At 42.8% G+C, this 19,685-nt stretch overlaps 1 protein-coding gene across 7 annotated transcripts in view; it reads left to right on the top strand.

Annotated features, from left to right (window-relative positions):
• The window catches only part of mef2aa (myocyte enhancer factor 2aa), a 62,273-nt gene that overhangs the window by 12,166 nt on the left and 30,422 nt on the right, over window positions 1-19,685 (top strand). For all 7 annotated transcript variants that reach the window (XM_068724205.1, XM_068724211.1, XM_068724208.1 and 4 more), the window contains exons 2-3: window positions 9,717-9,919; window positions 17,256-17,459. In XM_068724205.1, coding sequence (XP_068580306.1) covers window positions 9,866-9,919; window positions 17,256-17,459 — 258 coding nt within the window. In that variant the 5' untranslated portion in view covers window positions 9,717-9,865. The remainder of the gene's footprint in view (window positions 1-9,716; window positions 9,920-17,255; window positions 17,460-19,685) is intronic.

Genomic DNA, 19,685 nt, shown 5'->3' with positions numbered 1-19,685 from the left:
CTGTTGTCTTTCTACAGTGCTCAGTATTTATTTGGTTCAATCTGGGGGGGAGTTAAATATCTGGAATCTCAGTGTCTAATCTGGATCCACAGTGTTTCCAAAGATGTGTTGAGATCGAGTAAATGCGCTGCTGCTGAGACACATTATGCATGACGTCCCTAATATCCTTACAGTGTGGATTCCCCCTGGAGGAAGATCTCGGTTCATCCTCGCTGTTTACCATTTCTGAGTTTGCGGTCTGTGCAACATCAAAAGGCTGCCATGGCACTTAACACAGCTTGCAGGGATCCTTGGAGGGTGGGGGACTGAAGCTCCCTATGGTGTTGGCATTATTATTGTTCCCTGGCGAGAAGTCCATCTGATGATAGACAACCATGCAAATGGACACATGCCATCGCACCACATCAGACCACACAGCACCACACTGTAATGCTATGCACATTTATAAACCTCGAGGACCAGGCTTTCTTTAGTTTTATACATCCATGTGTGTGTGTGTGTGTGTGTGTGTGTGTGTTAGAAAAACAGAACTTTCTTGTAAATATTTGCTCCACCAATTTACAGCAAAAAGTAATGAAATAGTGGACCGCGAGATTCAGATGTCTAACAAGCAACGTGTGACACAGGAAGGGCCATGTCAAGACATTGGCTTGTTAAACTGACATACTGTCATGAGGAATGTTGGTGATGGAGGGCTTTTGCTCAGAGACATAGTTTGTTGAACTGATGGCATTAATATAAAGTGAGTAGTTAGCTATTAGTCTGTCAATTGCATTTTATGGATGGCATACTGTAGATTGGCTTATTAATATTTACTTCTAAGGGTAAAAATTATAGAGAATATAGGGTGCTAGAGTTGTTCTGATACCAGCATCAGCAATGCCTGCGATACAGCCTCAAATTCTGGATGAAGTATTGGTGAGAATGGGAGTCTATGTATTGAGCCGATATCACATATAATTTATCAGCTCATTTCCTTTTACATGGGAACAACAACAACACGTATCACTTTCTACCCGATCCATACATCCCGCATGTGCCCCTCTCAACAGATATGAGAGAGAAGTGAGAGGGCTCATTCGTTAGCTACTTCCAGCATCGACTTCTGACACGCCGGTTGTATTTCTCCGGAGCTGATGATGGAAGTAGCTAATGAGTGAGCCCTCTCACTTCTTTTTCATCTTTTTTTGCACTGCGCAGTACTGACTCTGTACTGTATTTATTTGTTCATGTTTTACTAAGGTTTTAATCTGAGGCAGGCCATACAACCATGATAGCAATGTTAGAATAATAATAATGTGTTTTTTTTACTTTTAACCTACTGTTATTGGATTGGTGATACACAAGGTCAGTTATCGGAATCGGTATGGGGAAGAAAAAAATAGTATTGTAACATCTCTTGTACCATTATTAATTACAAATATAATGTAATTTCCAGCTACCACCTTTGCTTGGATTGGAAAAAAGAGATGAAATCGGTTTTAAAGGTATTTTGCTGAGGGCTGGATGGATCTTTTCATCCAGTTGGTTTGTCTTTAAGAATTGTGGAAATACATTAGAACGGCATTAAGTGTAAAACAATCTTTTGGTTTTTCAAAGATTGCTGCATAGTTAATTTTCCCAAACGTGGATGCTTAGCTCTGTGGCTCAAATGTTAATGCTAGAGGCACAAACTAGGGCTAGGACATTATAGCAACTGTACTTTAATGTCTACGATCTCTCAATTATCAAGCGCATTCATTTTTTATTAGACATAATTCATCACCCTATTCTTGCATCACTGTAGTTATTATCGTTTTCTTTGTACAAAAAAGTTTTCAAGGGATTTACCTTGAGGAGAAGAGTAGCTTTTCACCATGAAATGGATATAACTGTTAGGAGAGGGTCATCTCTTTATCCTTGAGAAACTGAGAATCCATTCATTGGCTGGGCTCGAGAACCTGACTGACGCAAATGGATCATTGGGAATAGAAGTGTCCCAGCAGTAATTATGTTACAACGCCGCTGCCGCACACTACCACTGAGGTGGGATGGGATGGGCGCGGGGTGCTTCTTTTAGTCTTGTTTCCCTTACATCTTTCCACATAGTTAACACAGTCATACTGGTCGCTCTCTCCCACTCTTTCTCTCTGACCCTCCCTCCCTTCCTCTCTTGTTTTCTGTCTGTCTCTTTTCCATACACACACCTGCTATCAAACCCAAACACACACATGAGGAGCAGTGGAAAGTTTCTGACTAACGTTTATCCTGCTCTGTTGAGCGAATGTCTCCTCCCTGTTAAACGACTCTTAAAGTAAGGGAAAAAGTTGGTAGCTGATCATGTCACCTATTTGTCACTGTTGTCTTTCTGGCCTCTAGAGCTCAGCTGCCTCTGCCTCGAAGCTGAAGCAAAAAAATTCTGTTTCGTTTTTTTTCCCATGGTATCCAGGGCTCTTTGGCACTAAGTCAGTTAAAAAAGAGACACGAAATTAATGTAATGTCAATGGCGTTTTCTCGTGAAACCCCAAAGGCACTTAGTCAAAGTCACCTTGCGTAGTCCTCCTGACAGTACTGTGAGAGTGAGATGGAGGATGTCTGTCTGGTAATGCTGTCAGCACATCATGCCCTTTATTATTGGTTGTTATATCCACTCATCGCCATTCAGATTTTTTTTTTTAGATTGGATAGATGTCTGGTATTCATCTGAAGAGTGACATCGTTTCCATTCAGTTGGCTGTGTATCGCAGTGAAACATTTTCTCAGCAAGAGCAGGTTCATCCTGTGGGGTTTTCTTTCCTTTTGATGTCATTTCGGAGGTGATAAGTAGCTTTCCGTCTGCGGGTCCCTGTCTTACAGCACCCATCCCCCAGCCCAAGCAAGGTGCTAGCAGCGTGGAGGATTGTTTGAACTTGCATCGATCCAATGTGGGATTACAGCTGGGTCATTGGAGAGTTGGACTGAGCTACCAGTCATCAGGGCAGATTAACCACTCGCTGTCTGCTCGGCTGCCATTTCAGTGCAGGCTCTCACTGCATGTCTTTGTCACTGTCCCTACTGTGCAGGTCACCGTCTCCCTTTTGAACAATACATTTTTTGCAAGAAAGACGTTTGACGACATTCTGACATGGCTTGGCTTTAAATATGTAAGCAATTTATGAAACAATTGTCTTGATTTTACAGTCTCAACATTTTGGCCTGCAGGTTTACCATAAACCAGGTATATGTGTTTGATTTTCTTTCAACACCTTCTGGGAACTCATATCATAGTCATTTTACCCTCTCCTTTAAATGTTATTAAAATCATTCTCCAGTGCGAGAAATGTCACCCCAAGCAACGCTTTGCAGAGGAAGGGGAAGTGCTGCAAGTCCATGTTTTGCAGACCGCCCCACCTCGCTCTTTACATTTCTCAAAGCCTCCTTTTTTTCACTTTTTTGTTCGCATGCCCTTGCGATAGCTCTTATTAATTATATCTCATTAGTTGCCGTGGAAACTGAGGTGAGGGAATGTTTAACATGAGTTCAAAGAAGGAGAGAAAGAAAAAGAAAGCGTGAAATCATGAGAAAATGCAAGAAAGAAAGAAGGGGGGGAGGGTTGAAAAGAGGGGATGGAGAAAGTGGTTGTTGAGGGATCAGCCATGTGTCAGATTAACATCAGGAGACATTAACACTAGTGATGCTGCCGGGGCCACAATCCTGCTTTTCACTGCTGGAGAGGGAGATAAGCGCGCTCTCACAAAAGGAGAAGAGAGAGAGAAAGCATGAGAGGGCTGGCTTGCCTCCACTCCCCTCAGGCCAACAGCCCCATTTACAGGTACAGCACCTCCTGATGAAAGCAAGAACAAAGAGGGGGATGTTCATTTCCGACCGTGCTGGTGTCAAGGCTCCATTGAAACAAATTGGTAAAACTGTGGATTTAGGCTGCTCCGCTTTATGTCTCCAGTCTGCCAGAAGCTAATCATAAACTGAGCCACAATGTTGACACTTTGAGTTCGATACACTTAAGAACGTTTCCATGGATTACTTCACAGAATCCCCATATCAATACGCATCAGATTACACAGTGTGAGGCTGTTGCATCCTATCAAAAATGTACTTCTCTCATAATCGTGTTGTTTCAATGCATATTTTACTAGTATTGTGAGAGCTGTGATTCATTCTTATGCAACTGGTGGAGTGTTTGAATAACAAGGAAAGGTCTCTGCCTACTAATTGTAAAGTGAGTGGCTGAGAGCAGCGTGTGCATGTCGTCCAGCCTGCGTAATGATCCTTCCAGTAAACATAATAAGCACACAGAGTGAAGCCACAGGAGATGAGCCTCTGTTGTTGTTTAGTCTCCGACTCAGTCGGGACGATAATAAGGGGAAGGATCAGAGGGGAAGGGTGTCCCCAAGGTGGTCCCTCCCTTTCTTCCTCCTCTCCATCTCCTACCAGGCTCCCTCTGACTCCCCCGCAGAGGGGTAAGTAGAAGGGTCGTGAATAACAGGAAGTGGAGGGGCAGGAAGTTGAGTCTTGTCTGCCCACGGCCTGCGGTAGGATACTGAGGCTAACAGCGCCTCGCACAGGAAGAGCAACTGTCACGGCTATGCTCAAGACTTTGGCTGCTGTCCATCACCTTCAGAGAAGTGAAGGCTTGCTTGCTTCTTTGACACAAGTCAGATAGAATGAATTCTCGGATAACCTTTTAATATATTTATATGAGATGAGTAGACTGGAAAAGATTAGAGTGGTGTAGTTGATACAGTTTTGTTACAAACGTACAGAATAACACTGGCCTCATTTTTTTTGTTCATTAGGAAAACATAAATCTACTCTGTCATTTTGTGTTACCTTTTATATAGGACAACGGTTGAGGGAGAAATGCCTCAACTTTGCGTGGAGTGAGCACAGGCTTACACGCAGAGAGGGAGGAGGACGTGCCGGATCCAGTAATTACACTGGGAATTGAGCATGTTTTATTGATTGTGAAAGGGCCAGGCCTGTCACCAAGCCTCCCAGTCTCTCTCCATGGCCTGTCTTAAGGGAGAAGGAGGCAGACTGACCCACCTGTCACTTGACCAGTCTCACACCTCGTCATGGAGAATCAAATCGGCTCTGGTCAGAAATGATTGTAATGCTTAGTTACTTCCATGGATACAGCGTGAAAGTCTATTTAACAGAAGGTACAGTAAGGCACGGACTCCTTCTGTTAGACACGTCATATTGGCTTTCTGTCAAGCTGATGTGGTTGTTCCTATGGCGACGTATTCTCTGCACATCGATGTACGTGTTACTTGAAAATTTTTGATAAGCAACTTTCAGAAGTGCTGGTCTGGTTTATATCAAAGTGGACCAGGTGTACTATATTAAGGGCTTTTAAAAGAGTATGTGATGAGATGCTGTTGTACAATGTGCTGCTTTGTGTGTACAAATTAGGGATCCACGTACAAAGCAACAGACGGACCATCAAGTTGTGTCCATGGATGTTGTACACACAGTTTGTGCTTTAGGATTACTGATGTTGTGAATAGGTACAGACATTACAAATAGCTCTGAGCTGCTGTGAGCAGAGATGTTCAGACCTGATGCTGCACTTGTTGCCCTCTGGGCATCCACATTGAAAGGGCCTCCCTTAGTATAATTACATGGTGCTCCGTCTGGTTTCCCTGACCAAAACTGACCTGATAGACAATGTAGCTCATCCATTAGGGTTTTTTAATTCCAGTTTCTAAATGTTCGCTGTAACGTCAGTCCATGTTTCTTGAGCTTTTCCAGCTTTTGGTAAAAAAAAGTAAATCATCCATGCAAAGATGCAAAACGACCTCCCAACAAAAAGGCCAGAAAATGTCTAAATCTACTGTTAGAAAAACTGTGGAGTAAATATATTCAAATGTTAGCTAACCACGTAAGTTTCTTCTAGTTTCACAGAAAAGGCTGACAGCTGCCTTCACATTAAAGTACATCTGTAGTTCAGCACACGCAGAAAGTAGCAAAGTATCAGCAGTAGCTCTAATTCTTGAATTATTTTTATTTGTTTTACCAGGTTATTACCGTTAATATTTAATATCTCTTTTTCAAGGTTGTCCTGGCCAAAGCGGTAGCAAAAGAAGTTTCTCATAAAAGTGCAAACCACAAACTTAGAACAAAACAGCATCAAGTTAAAAACAACATAAGAGCATGTTAGCTTACTGCTGAAAATGAATGGAGTGAAACAGAACACTGTATACTTTTAATGGCCGACAGCAGTGGCCGGAGGCATTACGTTTTTGTGTTATCCGTCCCATTCTCGTGTACGCAACATCTCAAGAATGCTTCGGCAATCTCTTCAAACATCCACCTGGACTCAACAGGGAATTGATGACATTTGGCTGGATACTGAATTGGTGACACTAAGCTTAAAACTGTGGGGAATGTATAGATCTTCAGTGCTGCTCAAGCTTCTTTGCAGCACCATCCATATTTGAAGCATTGCCCACTATCATGGCTACAACTTTGTGTGTTCAGTTGGAATCAGCTTTATTGGCCAAGCATGTTAACACATTTGGACCCCAAGGTGCTTGTATGAGATCATCCTCTTCACTCCCTGGATGACAACCAGGACAGGCTGTTCCTTTGGTAGCTCAATTGGTTGCACATGTGATGAAGCTCTCTATCAGTCCTCTGTATTCCTCTCTAAAAATAGTCTTGAAGTGAAGACGGCATGTTTCTTTCTGGAAATTATTCACTGGATGTCAATGTAGTGATAGCTTCAAATTTGCCCAAAAATACACTTAAAGGTACAGTGTATAGGATTTAGCAGGATTTATTGGAAACGATTGTGATATTCATAACTATGTCTTCATTGGTTTATAATGACCTGAAACTACGTATCTATTATGTTAGCTCAGAATGATCCTTTTATATCTACATATGAAGCGGGTTCTCTTCACTGAGTCCGCCATGTTGCACTGCCATGTTTCTGCGGTAGCCCAGAACAGACAAACTCTGAAGGCCTGTGTAGTTCTCCCTCTGGAAAGGGAGGAGTGACAGAAGGGTATTCAGTTGGATACAATCTGCAACCTCACCACTAGATGCCACACAATATTACGCACAGCTCCTTTAATACCTTTTTGATAAATTACTTTCCAAGTCTTCACCACATAAACTATATGAGTCTGGACAGACATGGATGTAAACTGCAATTGACTGGTTGGCAGAGGCATACAACCACAGGGCGATAATTCTAGTTATGTTTATCTCTTTGTCTCTGTTTCTCACACACACACACACACACACACACACACACACACACACACACACACACACACACACACACACACACACACACAGAGAGCACATGATTTAGGCTACAAACAGATACTCTGTCCCCTCCTAACACTCAAGAGAAGTCAGAGTGTCACACACAAACATGTACTCTGCTACAGTAGGAACATTGTCCTCCTTTGTAATCTGACCATCTTCTGACATGTCTATCTGGGTACCGGTGCCAGCTGAAAATTTCCCACTTAGTTCTGGAGATCAAAATTGCGTTATTTGAAGTAATATTAAGTTGTGATATGAGCAATTGCAGCATTAGATAGAGTGATAATTAAAATCCTGAAAATTAGGTTTTCTCAGCTAATTGTTTTAGCTTTCAACTAACACTAAGTCACAACACTAAGAGTGTGGCACACCTGCAGTCTGAAGGCCCTCTCAGCTTGTCATTTCATATCTGTGTTTGAGAAATGTAATGACACAGTCTATTATGCCTCTAGACTTGAACTATCCTGCTGTGACAGCTCGTCCGCATAAAGAGAGGAAAGGATGTGTGAGAGTGTCTTGATTCTTTCTGAAGTACAGTTTCATGCTCAGGTTAGATTGATGAACACATTCACAAACACAACTTGCGGTAGGTATATTCAGACCAGTCTCAGCAGATGATTACAGATTAGTCCACCTCAGATAAGCTCCTCTAACCCAACACCAAGTTCACACTTAGGCGCAAGGACAAAACTGAAGACAACTGTTAAGTAGTGCATCAAAATTCAAAGGGTACAAATAAAACTTTATTTACAACCACCTATAAAAAGAAAACAGTATAAATCCTCTCAATTACTACAGATCACATACTGCTGCATACAAACAAAGAAAGAAATTATCTCTTTACCTCTATGCAGATTATAAACACCACAGTCGTCAGTTGTCTGTCAAGTTCATCACTTGCTGCTCGGCAAAAAGCAGTGAACAAAAAGTGTCTTCACACTGTCATGTGCTCTGAAGTAATGAATCTCCAAAAGAAAAGAAAGAGAAAGATATATTAACTTTTTAAATAAATACACAAAGAATTCACCAGCAAACCTGTTATTTCCAGTTAATTCACTGAAGGTTTCAATATTATACAAACACAATGAAATGTTATGAACTCATCACTTTCTGCAACTTGCGCTGCTATTGCTTTCAGGGTGGCTCAGGTTTCTCTTTGAGGGAGCTGAACACCCCCGATTTACCTTCGAACACCACTCTGTCAGTGTGTGTGTGTGTGTGTGTGTGTGTGTGAAATGGGGAATGAACAAGAACGTCGTCATTCTCCCTGGCCTGTTGTGATGTGGTTTGGGGAAATTCTTTGCGAGGGTTCAGGCGCTGACTTTCCTGGCGCAGACAGCCATGCGTGGGTAGTTAGCGAGGTGATCTCAGTCAAGTTTGCCTACAGTGGAGCCCCGATTCAGACAGCCAGACACCATAATGCCAGTCCATCTGTAACCCATAATGACTGTGTGCCACTGAAACCGGTCATTTTCATTTTCACTGCCAATTCGGCCCCTGGCGTCCTCGACTCACAACTGCTGACTGCATCTAATGGCCTGAGTTGTTAACCTTTCTACATTTGTACTCATATGGGAAATGTAGTTGTTTAGACATTTTTTATTCGCTGGGTGTAAGTGATGGATGCACCTCCAGGGAGGGGACTATATCTCTTCTTGCAGAGAAGCAGAGACAGGACAGAGTACGATGTTCCCTGGGGAACAGTGCGATCTGAACCACTGGCCAGGTTACAAGCTCATGTGGGAATATAAACCCCACCCTCCTTACCCCCGCTGGCTTTTCTTCCAGCCCAGGAGGTTTCAACTACTGTCAAACCCAGACTGGGTGCTCTCTTAATCATTTTAAGAGCAAAGCTGGCATCAGGGCGGGTTCGCTCGAGAAGAGCAATGAAATGTTGCTGTTCTTTTTCTGCAGGAAGGGAAATGTAGACAAATGATTTCTATTAAGGTGAACATCGCTTTGTAAAATGCTATAAAAAAATATAGACATTAATCTAGATGCAGTACATAAAGCGAAACATCTCTATGGGGAAAATTAAGCTACAGCCAGCAGCCCAAGACAGGAAACAAAAGGAAAACATATTTTGTTACTGTTGGAGAGAGCCAGGCTAGCTAGTTTCCCTTTATGCTAAGCTAACTTGCTGCTTTCTATAGCCTGGTATTTAACTGACAGATATGAGAGTGGTATTAATCTTTTCATCTAACAGTGCAAAACACCTGTTCAGTGAGTCTGGTGTAGCTGCTGCCCTGTCAGTGTGAAGCCGCCTTTCATTGACTTCAGCTGTGGTTCAAGTGCAGCAGCAGAGCAGATAAGGGTACACCATGTGGGTCTCATACTTTCTGAATGTGCTTGAGAACAGAAAGCAGAGCCCTCCGGTGCTTTGAAGTGCTTAAGGAGACATTGTTGAGTGTCAAGTTAACTTTCTGCCCCCCCCTCTTTCTCTTTCTGTCCCCTTGCAGATCGTGGTGTTGAAAAGCACATTGCGAAGAGGAAAAGAGTGTATACAAGAAGAGAGACTGTTGCACAATGTGCTAGGAGAGTGCGGGAAGAAATCGTGTTGTTTTTCTGATATTGTTGAGGTGTCAGAGAGACCAGAAAGGACGCAGCCATGGGGCGGAAGAAGATACAGATCACCAGGATCATGGATGAAAGGAACAGGCAGGTGAGTGTCAGAATTTTCTACCTACATCAATCCATCTATCAATCTATCAATACCATCAATCTATCTATCTATCTATCTATCTATCTATCTATCTATCTATCTATCTATCTATCTATCTATCTATATATATATATATATATATATATATATATATATATAATATATCTTATCTGGAGCACTTTTTGAAAGGTTCAAATATGGTTTATGTACAATATTATACATATTTTTATCTTTATAACTTATTTCTTAGCTTATCTCACAAGATGCTACCACGTCCTTCCTTCTGAAGACAGTATGCTTTGTACCTGTTTGAAGGTTACAGTCGTCTTCTATTTTCCTTTCTGCCTTGGACCAGAGTTCAGCAGCTGTCAGGGTGTGCATGGATCTAAAAAGACATACCTCCCTCCCCAAAGTCCCAGCCAACTGAACAGGGACCATGACATTTCTTTGTCAGTGTGGTCATATTTACAGACATGATTCCCCTGCCACCCTGCAATTTCAGCCCGAGAAGTTGATGAGGCAGCAGGAGCACTGGGCTGCAGCGGGGGCCTCATGGCGTGGGAGTGAACTGAGGGCAGCGAGGAGCACAGCGGGCCGCCTGTGGCCTCCCCACACTGTAGGGCTTGTACCCTGGCCTGGCAGTATGGCTGGGCCCCTTCGCTGTAACACTATGTGTTTGCAGCTGTTTGGTAGCAATTAGAAGCAGCCACTGCACCACAGCACCCTCTCATTTGCAGGGTGGGTCAGCAGGACACACAGCACCCTTCTCTGCCTTGGCTACACTGGTCCCAGCTAGCCGCAGAGAGGGAGAGAGCTGGAATTCAGTCTGTCTGCTCATGTTAAATATAAACTCCTAAACAGCAAAACACTGTACAAAACAGCCGAGGCCTGTTTGAATCAAGAATAACAGGCTTTGATATCTATAGCAAGAAGGCTGGGTCCATTTCTTTTTTAGCTACGCTCTCTTTGATTTAAGAGCTAAGTTGAGGAAGCGTGAACGCAGTTTTTGACAAATTACACCAATTAATGTAGATGCGTAGGTTTCCCATAGCCAAATAGAACAGATCTTGTTAACACCCCCTCAAAATATTATTTGCATTCTTCACAGGTGGAACAACTATTTTGCTGTGCACACAGAAATATAACAGAGCTACAGTGGTGCTTCCTCTCCTGAGGGTATTACAGTAACATGATACGGTACTAGCCAATCGGTACCCTGACCGTGCCTGTGTCTGTTACTGTGAGACTAGCAGGTCAGCCAAGTGCAAACAAAAAATCCACACTGTGGGCCAATTATCAGTATAACACCTGGCTCTGGGTTGGATCCAAGCAGGACAGTTGGAAGGATTCATTGCTGGTATCTACACCGTATGCAATGACCTGTGACATCAGGGGGAAAAAGAGAGGAAATTACATGAAAAAAGGTTGTCAACTGTTCGCTAGGTGAGCATGCATGTATGAAGCAAGTGAGGGAAGACATTTAGTTGTATTGTTTCACAGAAAAGTGGACCTGCAGAGAGAAACGTTGCTTATTATTAAAGTGTCTCCCAAAGTCGAGTGTTTGCATCAGATTTTAAATGTCTCACTGTATAATTTGTGAGAAAGTTTATCAGCAGAACGCAGGCATTTCAGCTTGCATTTAGTTTGATTTAGCTGGCTCAGCAGAGAAATTGCTGTAACAATAGGCCGCCCTGCAAAATACAGCTTCAGTACAAAGTGATGTATGCGTGTGTGTCTTTCTCTCTTTTTTTTCCTCCCATGGGCCATGAAGCGAATGCCATCTCCCTGGGGCATGCTCCTAAACAAGGGGGAATATCCATTAGCATATGGTCCCCATTGTCGTGAGACAATTTGAATCTTTATCTACGCCGCTCTGCTGCTAGCTATCCATACTCTTAGCGTTAAAATGAAAAAAGTCCCTAAGTGGGCTAATTATATAGTATTGCCATACACAGGATGTTGTGTGGGGACAACGGGGGCCCCCTTGCATTATCACTGCAAGTGCTTTTGGAGGGCTGTTAACCTTTCAGGATTTATAACACGGACTGTGGCAAAGGCTGAGAAGGTCTGTAATTGCACAATCTATCAGGAATTGTGAGTGCAGAGTGGAGACAGGCAGTGAACCTGATATTTTGCTTCAAGTCATTACCTACGCTGTATAATGACAACACGTTTTCATAATTCAGAGTAATGAAGTGTATTGTGCACAAATGACAAGTAAGATAAGATAATTAAATTTAGTCCAGTTGTTGCATACGTCATGTGTAAGTGAGACCTTTTTGTGCAGCTTTGTGTTGACACACTGCTGTGTAGCCCTGCAGCGTTGAACAAAATGAAACATGAAGGCAGCAGAGGACCTTTCATGCATACCGTAGGACGGTAAAGACCCAAATACTGAGCCATTTCCTTCATAAGTGATGGTCCTACAACACAGCGACACAGTCGTCAGCCAGACTGACACGCTGACTGCAAATAAATGCTAGATAACAACCATTCAACAGCACCACTCTGGCTGGTTCTCCTCATTTACAGTATTCACAGCAATTAATACAGTTTGACTCACAGACTTGCACGCATTTATTATACACTATTATCTAATATTAACATTTTCATCTTTTCTCTCTGTCTTAATATCATTCCAGCACATACAATGCCTAACAGTGGAATAATATGGACCAGTGAAATGTGGCCCCTCAAAAGGAGAAAAGTATTGTGTTTTGACTTGGCAGGTTTGGAACTTATAAACCGCACAACATAACAACAGCAGTGGCACTTAATGAGCATTTTTGGGGTCTTTCACCTACTTCCCCTGGATCTGCAGGGGGGACGATGGTGGAGAAGGGAGGGCACACATTAGTCTTGAAAGTTAGTGTAGGGAAGAGGCTGGTGTGAGCAGTGTCTAGTGACGTCTTATGGATGTCATTAAGCAGGCTGGGGGTAATTGCCCAAGTCATTAAAAGTTTGATGATTTTGCTGCTGGGTGGAGGGTTGCCTGCCCTTGCTGTGGCTCATTTTGGATTGTGCTCTGGCACTTCAGATGCCTGTAGGCGCCGAAGCAGCTCTATCTCTCTCACTTTCTCCCCAGGGAGCAACACAGCGCATACCTCCCACTTTTCAGCCTTCACCCATTCCTGTGGTTCTGAGCGCTCATCATTATTATTTTGACAGGTAAAGAGCTTGTTAATAGACCATGGACAGAACAGAGGAACACTGTTAAATGTGACAGCCATCGTATATATTATCATTGTTCAAGATGATGTGTAGTTTCCATAAAACTGCGCTGAAGCAGCAAAACATGAAGTCAGGTGCTTGTAATTTTACTGCCGAGGGTGCACCTTGTATCACTAAAATACTCACGGATGATGCTGAATTATTTGCAATTTTATCAAAACAGCACATGGCCTCATTTCACAATTACAGTTTTCAATAAATTGATCACGGCAATTGTCTTTAAACTGGATCCTTCTGGTTATTGATTAAGATATTCCTAAGAAACCTACTTACGTTTAGTTAACCAGCATGTCATTCTCTCCACTAAACAGGATCAGTCACGGCTACTCTAGGTTTCAAGGTCAGGCCCACCCAGTAGAGGAGGCCTTTGCGGTCTCAGTTGTCCACATGGGGATCCTGGGGCTGTCCTCTCTCCCAGCCAGAGCTGATCCATGCAGACAGTCGCGGTGGCCCTGGCCTGTCTCCCAGGCCCGCACACTCTGGCACCGCGTAGCCAGGGCAGCAGCCACGGGGCCTGGGTCACTCTGCCAGCTGGTGCCAGACCTCTCTGACTTTCAAGCCCGCTCTCATGTATGCCATGGGGGCCGTCAGAGGTGACATGAGGTTCTTATAAGGCCGCTAGCTTGTCACCCCTCTGAAGGTGTTAGTGAGTCAGGCATCTCCTGCCGTACCCCAGTCACAGCTGCACTCTTGAGTCCCAGATGTCTTGTTTGTCATCTTGGCACCTCTGCCTGAAGACAGACATTGATAGACCTTTTGATTGACACATGAACTGTGTGTGGACGTGTGTGTTGGGTTTTGTTGTAGCATATGTTTTTATATACTATACCGTTTTCTGTGGCAGTCTGTCTTGTGGAGGATGGAAACAATAAATGTAGTAGTAAAAGCACGTGTGGCAGGCACATATGCTCGTGCTTTAGATTTTAGATGCATTTGTCTCAAGAATATTACACATAGATGGTTGAATATAGCATTCCCAGCTGTCGTAAAAAAAAAAGTTTCAAAAAGCAGCTAAAACTAGTAAGCACAGTTTCTCCAGAAGGCAAATTTGCTTGTTGCTGTTTATCAGAATTTTTTGTAGTTTCCCCTTGAGTTTCATTTCGTCAGTTCCTGTAAATCACAGTACAATTTCCATCAGTAAACATTCCAAACTTGTAAGGCAAATAAGGTGAGTCTTTTCTCTGCTGCAGCACCACTCTGTGATTTTTACTGATGTGATTTTTACACAAACATTTGCATAGTGCACCTTAAAATAATTTGTTAGAGTCTTGATTGTAAAACATGAAAAACTGCAACCCAAAGTATATAAAATATACATATGAGAAATGAATTACCAAGCTCAATTAAAGCTCAGTAAAACAGGTCATGGTGGTAGGGCACTTGGGAAGAAGTTGGAAATGCAGAAAATGTGAATTGAGAGCAGAATTACCACCTCATCTTGACATTGTGAGAGCTTCTTAAAGGTCAGGGCTTTCAGCCTTGCACAGTCTAAATGAAATGCTAGTATAGTCACTGATCTGTCTGGTATTGTGTGAGCTGTTGTAATGACCTTATCAAAAGCAGAGAAAGTTGGAATCACTCCAGTTTATTGGAAGTTTAAATGTGGCCTCCCTTCTCTTTTGCCTTGACATTTGATTTCTCAGAACATGTGTGAGATGCACCGGTACAGCGATACAACACAGCTTTACAACACTCAGGCTAATTCTGTCTTTGTGAATTACATGAATTAGTCAGGGAGCTAGACTGCATGAGTACCACATCTTACTATAGAAGCAACTCAAATTTTTCAAACCACATTGAGTGTCTTTGTGGGTGTCTTTGACTTGGTGAACCATAGGAAAGCTCCGCCAGTGAACCTCCCACTTGACCTCAAGGATGTCTGTGGTTTTCCACTGTCTCACCAGTCACCCCAGAGAAGATGGGGGTAGATGGGTGTTATATTTGTGTATGTTGGTCTCTATGTTTAGAGCTGTTTTGTGTCATGACTGGCCATACTCTAACAAAAGGAGGCAAAACTTTATGAAATAGCCTCCTTCGTTCACTGTTAAAGGTAACCGTATGAGTACAGAAGAGCAATGTGGTGGCCACCATTAATGGCGGTGTGAGCAGCAGCTGGCTTTTGTAGAAGTACTGTGTTTGGGGCTGGGGCAAGGACCAAGTCTCCATGCTGCTGCTGAGGTTGAAATGAAGCGGTGCCTGGGTCAGCAGCGCTGCACTCAGCACTCTGCCACGCATCCAGGTGGAACAAAGTCCTCGCTCAGCGTCTCATCCTGGGCTTCCTGCTGAAAGGTGACATCTCCATGGCTTAACAGCCATATTCATCTACTAAAGAGCATACAATTTGTTAATCATTTTCCCACATGACAATCCCTGCTTTCCAGTTGGTTAGGCGGACAAAACAAATATGCAAGCAGGCAAATGAGCGGGTGGGCAGCCCTGGTGTTTAGTCAGGGGAAACTAGTGTCAGCTGGTTAGAACTGCAGGTGCTCTAGGTGGGTAGAAACTGCCCTGATTCTGGTCAAATCCTATCCCCTTATCTGCCTGCATGCAGTGATCCACCTTGAGGAAATCATCAGAAAGACAAAACCCCCCCATGTTTTTTCTGTTCCACCGAACTCACTCGAAGGCTTTATGTGTCTGCCATTTGCAAGGAAACATGTCATTTTATTGAGCGTGTATTTAAACCTCGTCATTTTACGAAATGTCATTTTAGAATTTGGGTTGTCATACGAGTTTGACTAACATCAGTGCATTGAATAGAAAATGACACGAGGACAGGCTCCTCCATGTCTAGAGCGGGGATAATAGTCCTGTGTAATTACCTGTAGTGTGTAAGATTTGAAATTCATTTATCACAGTTGGAGTGACCCCACTGTCTGAGTGTTACATAGACACTATGCAACACATAGGATTATACTGCATTATACCAGTTAAAATGAGGGTATAGCCGCAAGCTGTGTCCAATTAAAGTTGAACAAAGCCAGCTCATCTGCTCAACTCCTCTCTTAGTAGGTCAGTGAAACTGATGGAGAATACAGACACATGCACTCCTCTGTGGCTCCGAGCACAGCTTTCACATTCACGAGCCACACTGTATAGTATACACATTTGACAAGGCACACGTACTAAAGACAAAACACACCAAACAAAAAGAGAAAACGGCTGCCTTTCCATCCTCTCTCCTTGTTAACAATGTTTTTAGCTTGAGAAATGACTGTAGCGCACTGTAAAGAGGTGGTGTCACATAATGACATGTGTGTGTGGATCTGAAGCGACCACAGAGACAGAGCTGCAGAGATACAGGACATAAAGTCACTTTGCAGAGAGGGTTGCGTTACCACTGGAGTGATGTATGACCCAAAGTCCCATCTGAGGGCTCATGTTACAAGGCTTATGCTGCACTACAGAGATAGCTTTCCGTATATGGAGTCAGGGGCTACAGTAATGTATGGACCCCTGTTGTTGCCAAAGCTCTGACTCAGCTCGCTGACTCGTGCCTCTAACCCTGACCTCTGTTCTGATAACTAGACATTTCAGACTTGTACTATGTCATTGCAATCATTCCTAAAGGAGGAACGATCTTGTTATCTGTCACCTTGGTTACCATAACATTGTTGTAGTATAATGACACAGTTAATAGTGTTATTTTACCGGCGTAGCCTACAGTTCATTCCTTTTAAAACTTATCATTTAAAAAAAGTTAAATTTCAGCCTAAAGCAGCTCCACATACTTGGAGTAATTTGCCACCAAAAGTCTCAGCCGTGGATGTACATTTACTGCACATAGTACAATATTTAGGTACCTGTAATTTCAGTATTTTATGGTATTTTTTACTTACTTCTACTCCACTAACTTTGAGTGAAGTATTACATTTTTTTATATGTGAATACTTCTTCCACTACTGGAAATTGTGCAATAAACATGGATTTGGAAATGAATAAACTACTACCTTCAGTTGCAGTAAGAATCCTAAATTAACATTTACACTTGTGAAAATTGCGTGTACAAATTTATGTTTTGTTCACTTGACTTTGATCTCCTTTTTAATTTAGAGAAACAGTTTCCCTCTGTAATGGATGGTTTTGTTTTCTGTGTGCTCCCCAGGTTACCTTCACAAAGAGGAAGTTTGGCCTGATGAAAAAGGCCTATGAGCTGAGTGTACTATGCGACTGTGAGATAGCCCTCATCATTTTCAACAGCTCTAACAAATTGTTCCAGTATGCCAGCACAGACATGGACAAAGTGTTGCTGAAATACACAGAGTACAACGAGCCCCATGAGAGCAGAACCAACTCTGACATTGTAGAGGTGAGTGAGTGTTGCCTGCATGCTTTGTGGGGAAAAACTTCTTTCACATCATTCTTTATCCTAATTTCTTTTCATTACGATTTGCTATACAACACTTACATTCAGATTTAACAGATTTACACTAAATTAATTATTTTAATTACGAATTCAGACTATAAGACAGTACAGCTCTGTAAATGCTCCACGGGTGTAATGTTTCAGACAAACAAGAGTGAGGAACAAGTAACAGTTTCCTACTAGTCACCATTCAGATAGGGCACAGGAGGTCTGCAGTCTCTGATAAGTTCAGCTGCTCTCGTGCCCATCAACTGATGTGAAAAACTTATCTCTGCGCATGCATGCCACAGTAGCTGCTGACCACCACTGTTTCCCATAGATATTGTACCTGTAGGGCTCAGTTCTCTGGCTACTCCTCATCACAGACCATCAGCTTGGCTAAAGCTGCAGTGAAAATACAATGTTTAGTACATTCCATACTGCTCTATAAAACTCAACAAGCACTTGGGTTTTCTGGCAGCTCCTGCATGCCCGGCGACTAGCGGAAGAGTAAACCACTTGTTATGCCAGCATATAAAACTGTCAGCCAAAAGTGTAGAAGCCAAAGTAAATGAGAATGATTAGGGATGCATCCTGTTCCAAACATCTTTCATTGGCACACACTTGTGTGGTTTCTCGGCTTATTCAAGATGTGCTTTAAGAGGCTGGTATCTTCATTCTGACTAAATGGAAGCATATACAATATATGTTAATGCCTATTGATAAAAGCCTGATACTGCTAATATATAGTTGCCCATTCATTTTTATAGCACTTATTTGAAATAAGATTAGCTTTTTCTGCACTAAGATACGTTTTATTAGACAACGCAGACTGCTACATCGCAATTCTCTTTACTGCCACCTAAAACAAACAGCATTTTTTTTTACTGATACTCAATTAAGAGACATTAAAGGATTAAGATGGGTGAGATTGAAACATTTCAAGAATCCTAGCTTTGGAAAAGACTTTCACTTGGAGGAATTAGTGAAATTACATGCGGCATAAAGGAGTCAGCTGTGGCCCATTATCTTTTATTCATGCTGCTGCTGCTTGTGAATTACCTGCTTGGCAGAGCTGCAGAAGAGTGCTCTGGCATCCAGTAGACTCATGCAGTCACTCCTCCATCAGGGGCCCTCGGAGCAGAGCAGGGGCTCACCTGCATAAAAAATACATGGATACATTCCTTACTTACGTAACAGTGACCACAAATTTCTTTTTGCCGTGACTCTGAAAGCTGTCTTACTTTAAAGAAGCAAATGCAACAGCATCTTATACTCTGAGTCTTCATAGGGGTTTGTCACTGCCTATCTGTTTGGTCTTTCCACTTATTTCACATATGTAACATAAATCTGTGGTCTACCAATGTTTATGTTGACAGCGTGGTGTAATTGGAATGTACATTGTACATAAAGTAGCACTAGTGGTCCCATGCTGATCTCCCATTTAGCCCTTCTGGCTACTCTCAAGGAAGCTGCCCCGTTGCACAAAAGGCGAGAACAAGCCGCTTTTGTCCCCGCTCACTCGGCCAGCATCTTTGCACATATGCACAAATGTCCCTCTGCCTGCTGGCTATGTGGTCAAGGTTCAGAAGTGAGGAAGCAGAGCAGAAGTAACCAACCCAGTCCAATTCACAGCATCACCACACAACCCTCACATAGCCGTTGTCTGTGGTGGTTCGCAATCTATGAAATTTTATCATAATTTAAGAGAAATTCTGATCTGAACTGTTTTCCTTACTGCCTCTTTTGGCAAAGACTTTTTTTCAGCCTTTGAGCTTCTCTACAGCTGCACAGATCCTTGTGCACTACATGGAGGAGCTGATGCCTTATTTATGGCAAGAATCCACCCCTCCTCCATTTATCTAGTGAAATGGGTCTCACATGAGGACACTTGCACTGGACACTTATCTAAATTTTTTAATTGTGTTAAACCCATCTTATGCCATGCAAACAATCATGTGCTCATTTGTCCGGTGTGGGAGGCCAGAAAAACCCTCTCCCGCTTTTCATTGGGAAGCTCGTTCGGTGTGAGAAACTAAATCAAAGGTCACATTCCTGCTCAGTAGTACCATCTGTAGATAAAGGCTGAGCTGTGCAGTGTGGGAGAACAGTCTCCATGTTTTCCACAGATGGATGCATGCCTGGGCCACAGTTTGATAACTCAGTGGAGGGCTATGGACTTTGTCTCAA

Source organism: Cebidichthys violaceus, unplaced genomic scaffold, assembly GCF_023349555.1.
Source record: "Cebidichthys violaceus isolate CVI_PGR_0920_01 unplaced genomic scaffold, fCebVio1.0.p SCAF_3, whole genome shotgun sequence".
Taxonomy (NCBI): domain Eukaryota; kingdom Metazoa; phylum Chordata; class Actinopteri; order Perciformes; family Stichaeidae; genus Cebidichthys; species Cebidichthys violaceus.
This window is presented reverse-complemented; position numbering and strand designations above follow the sequence as displayed.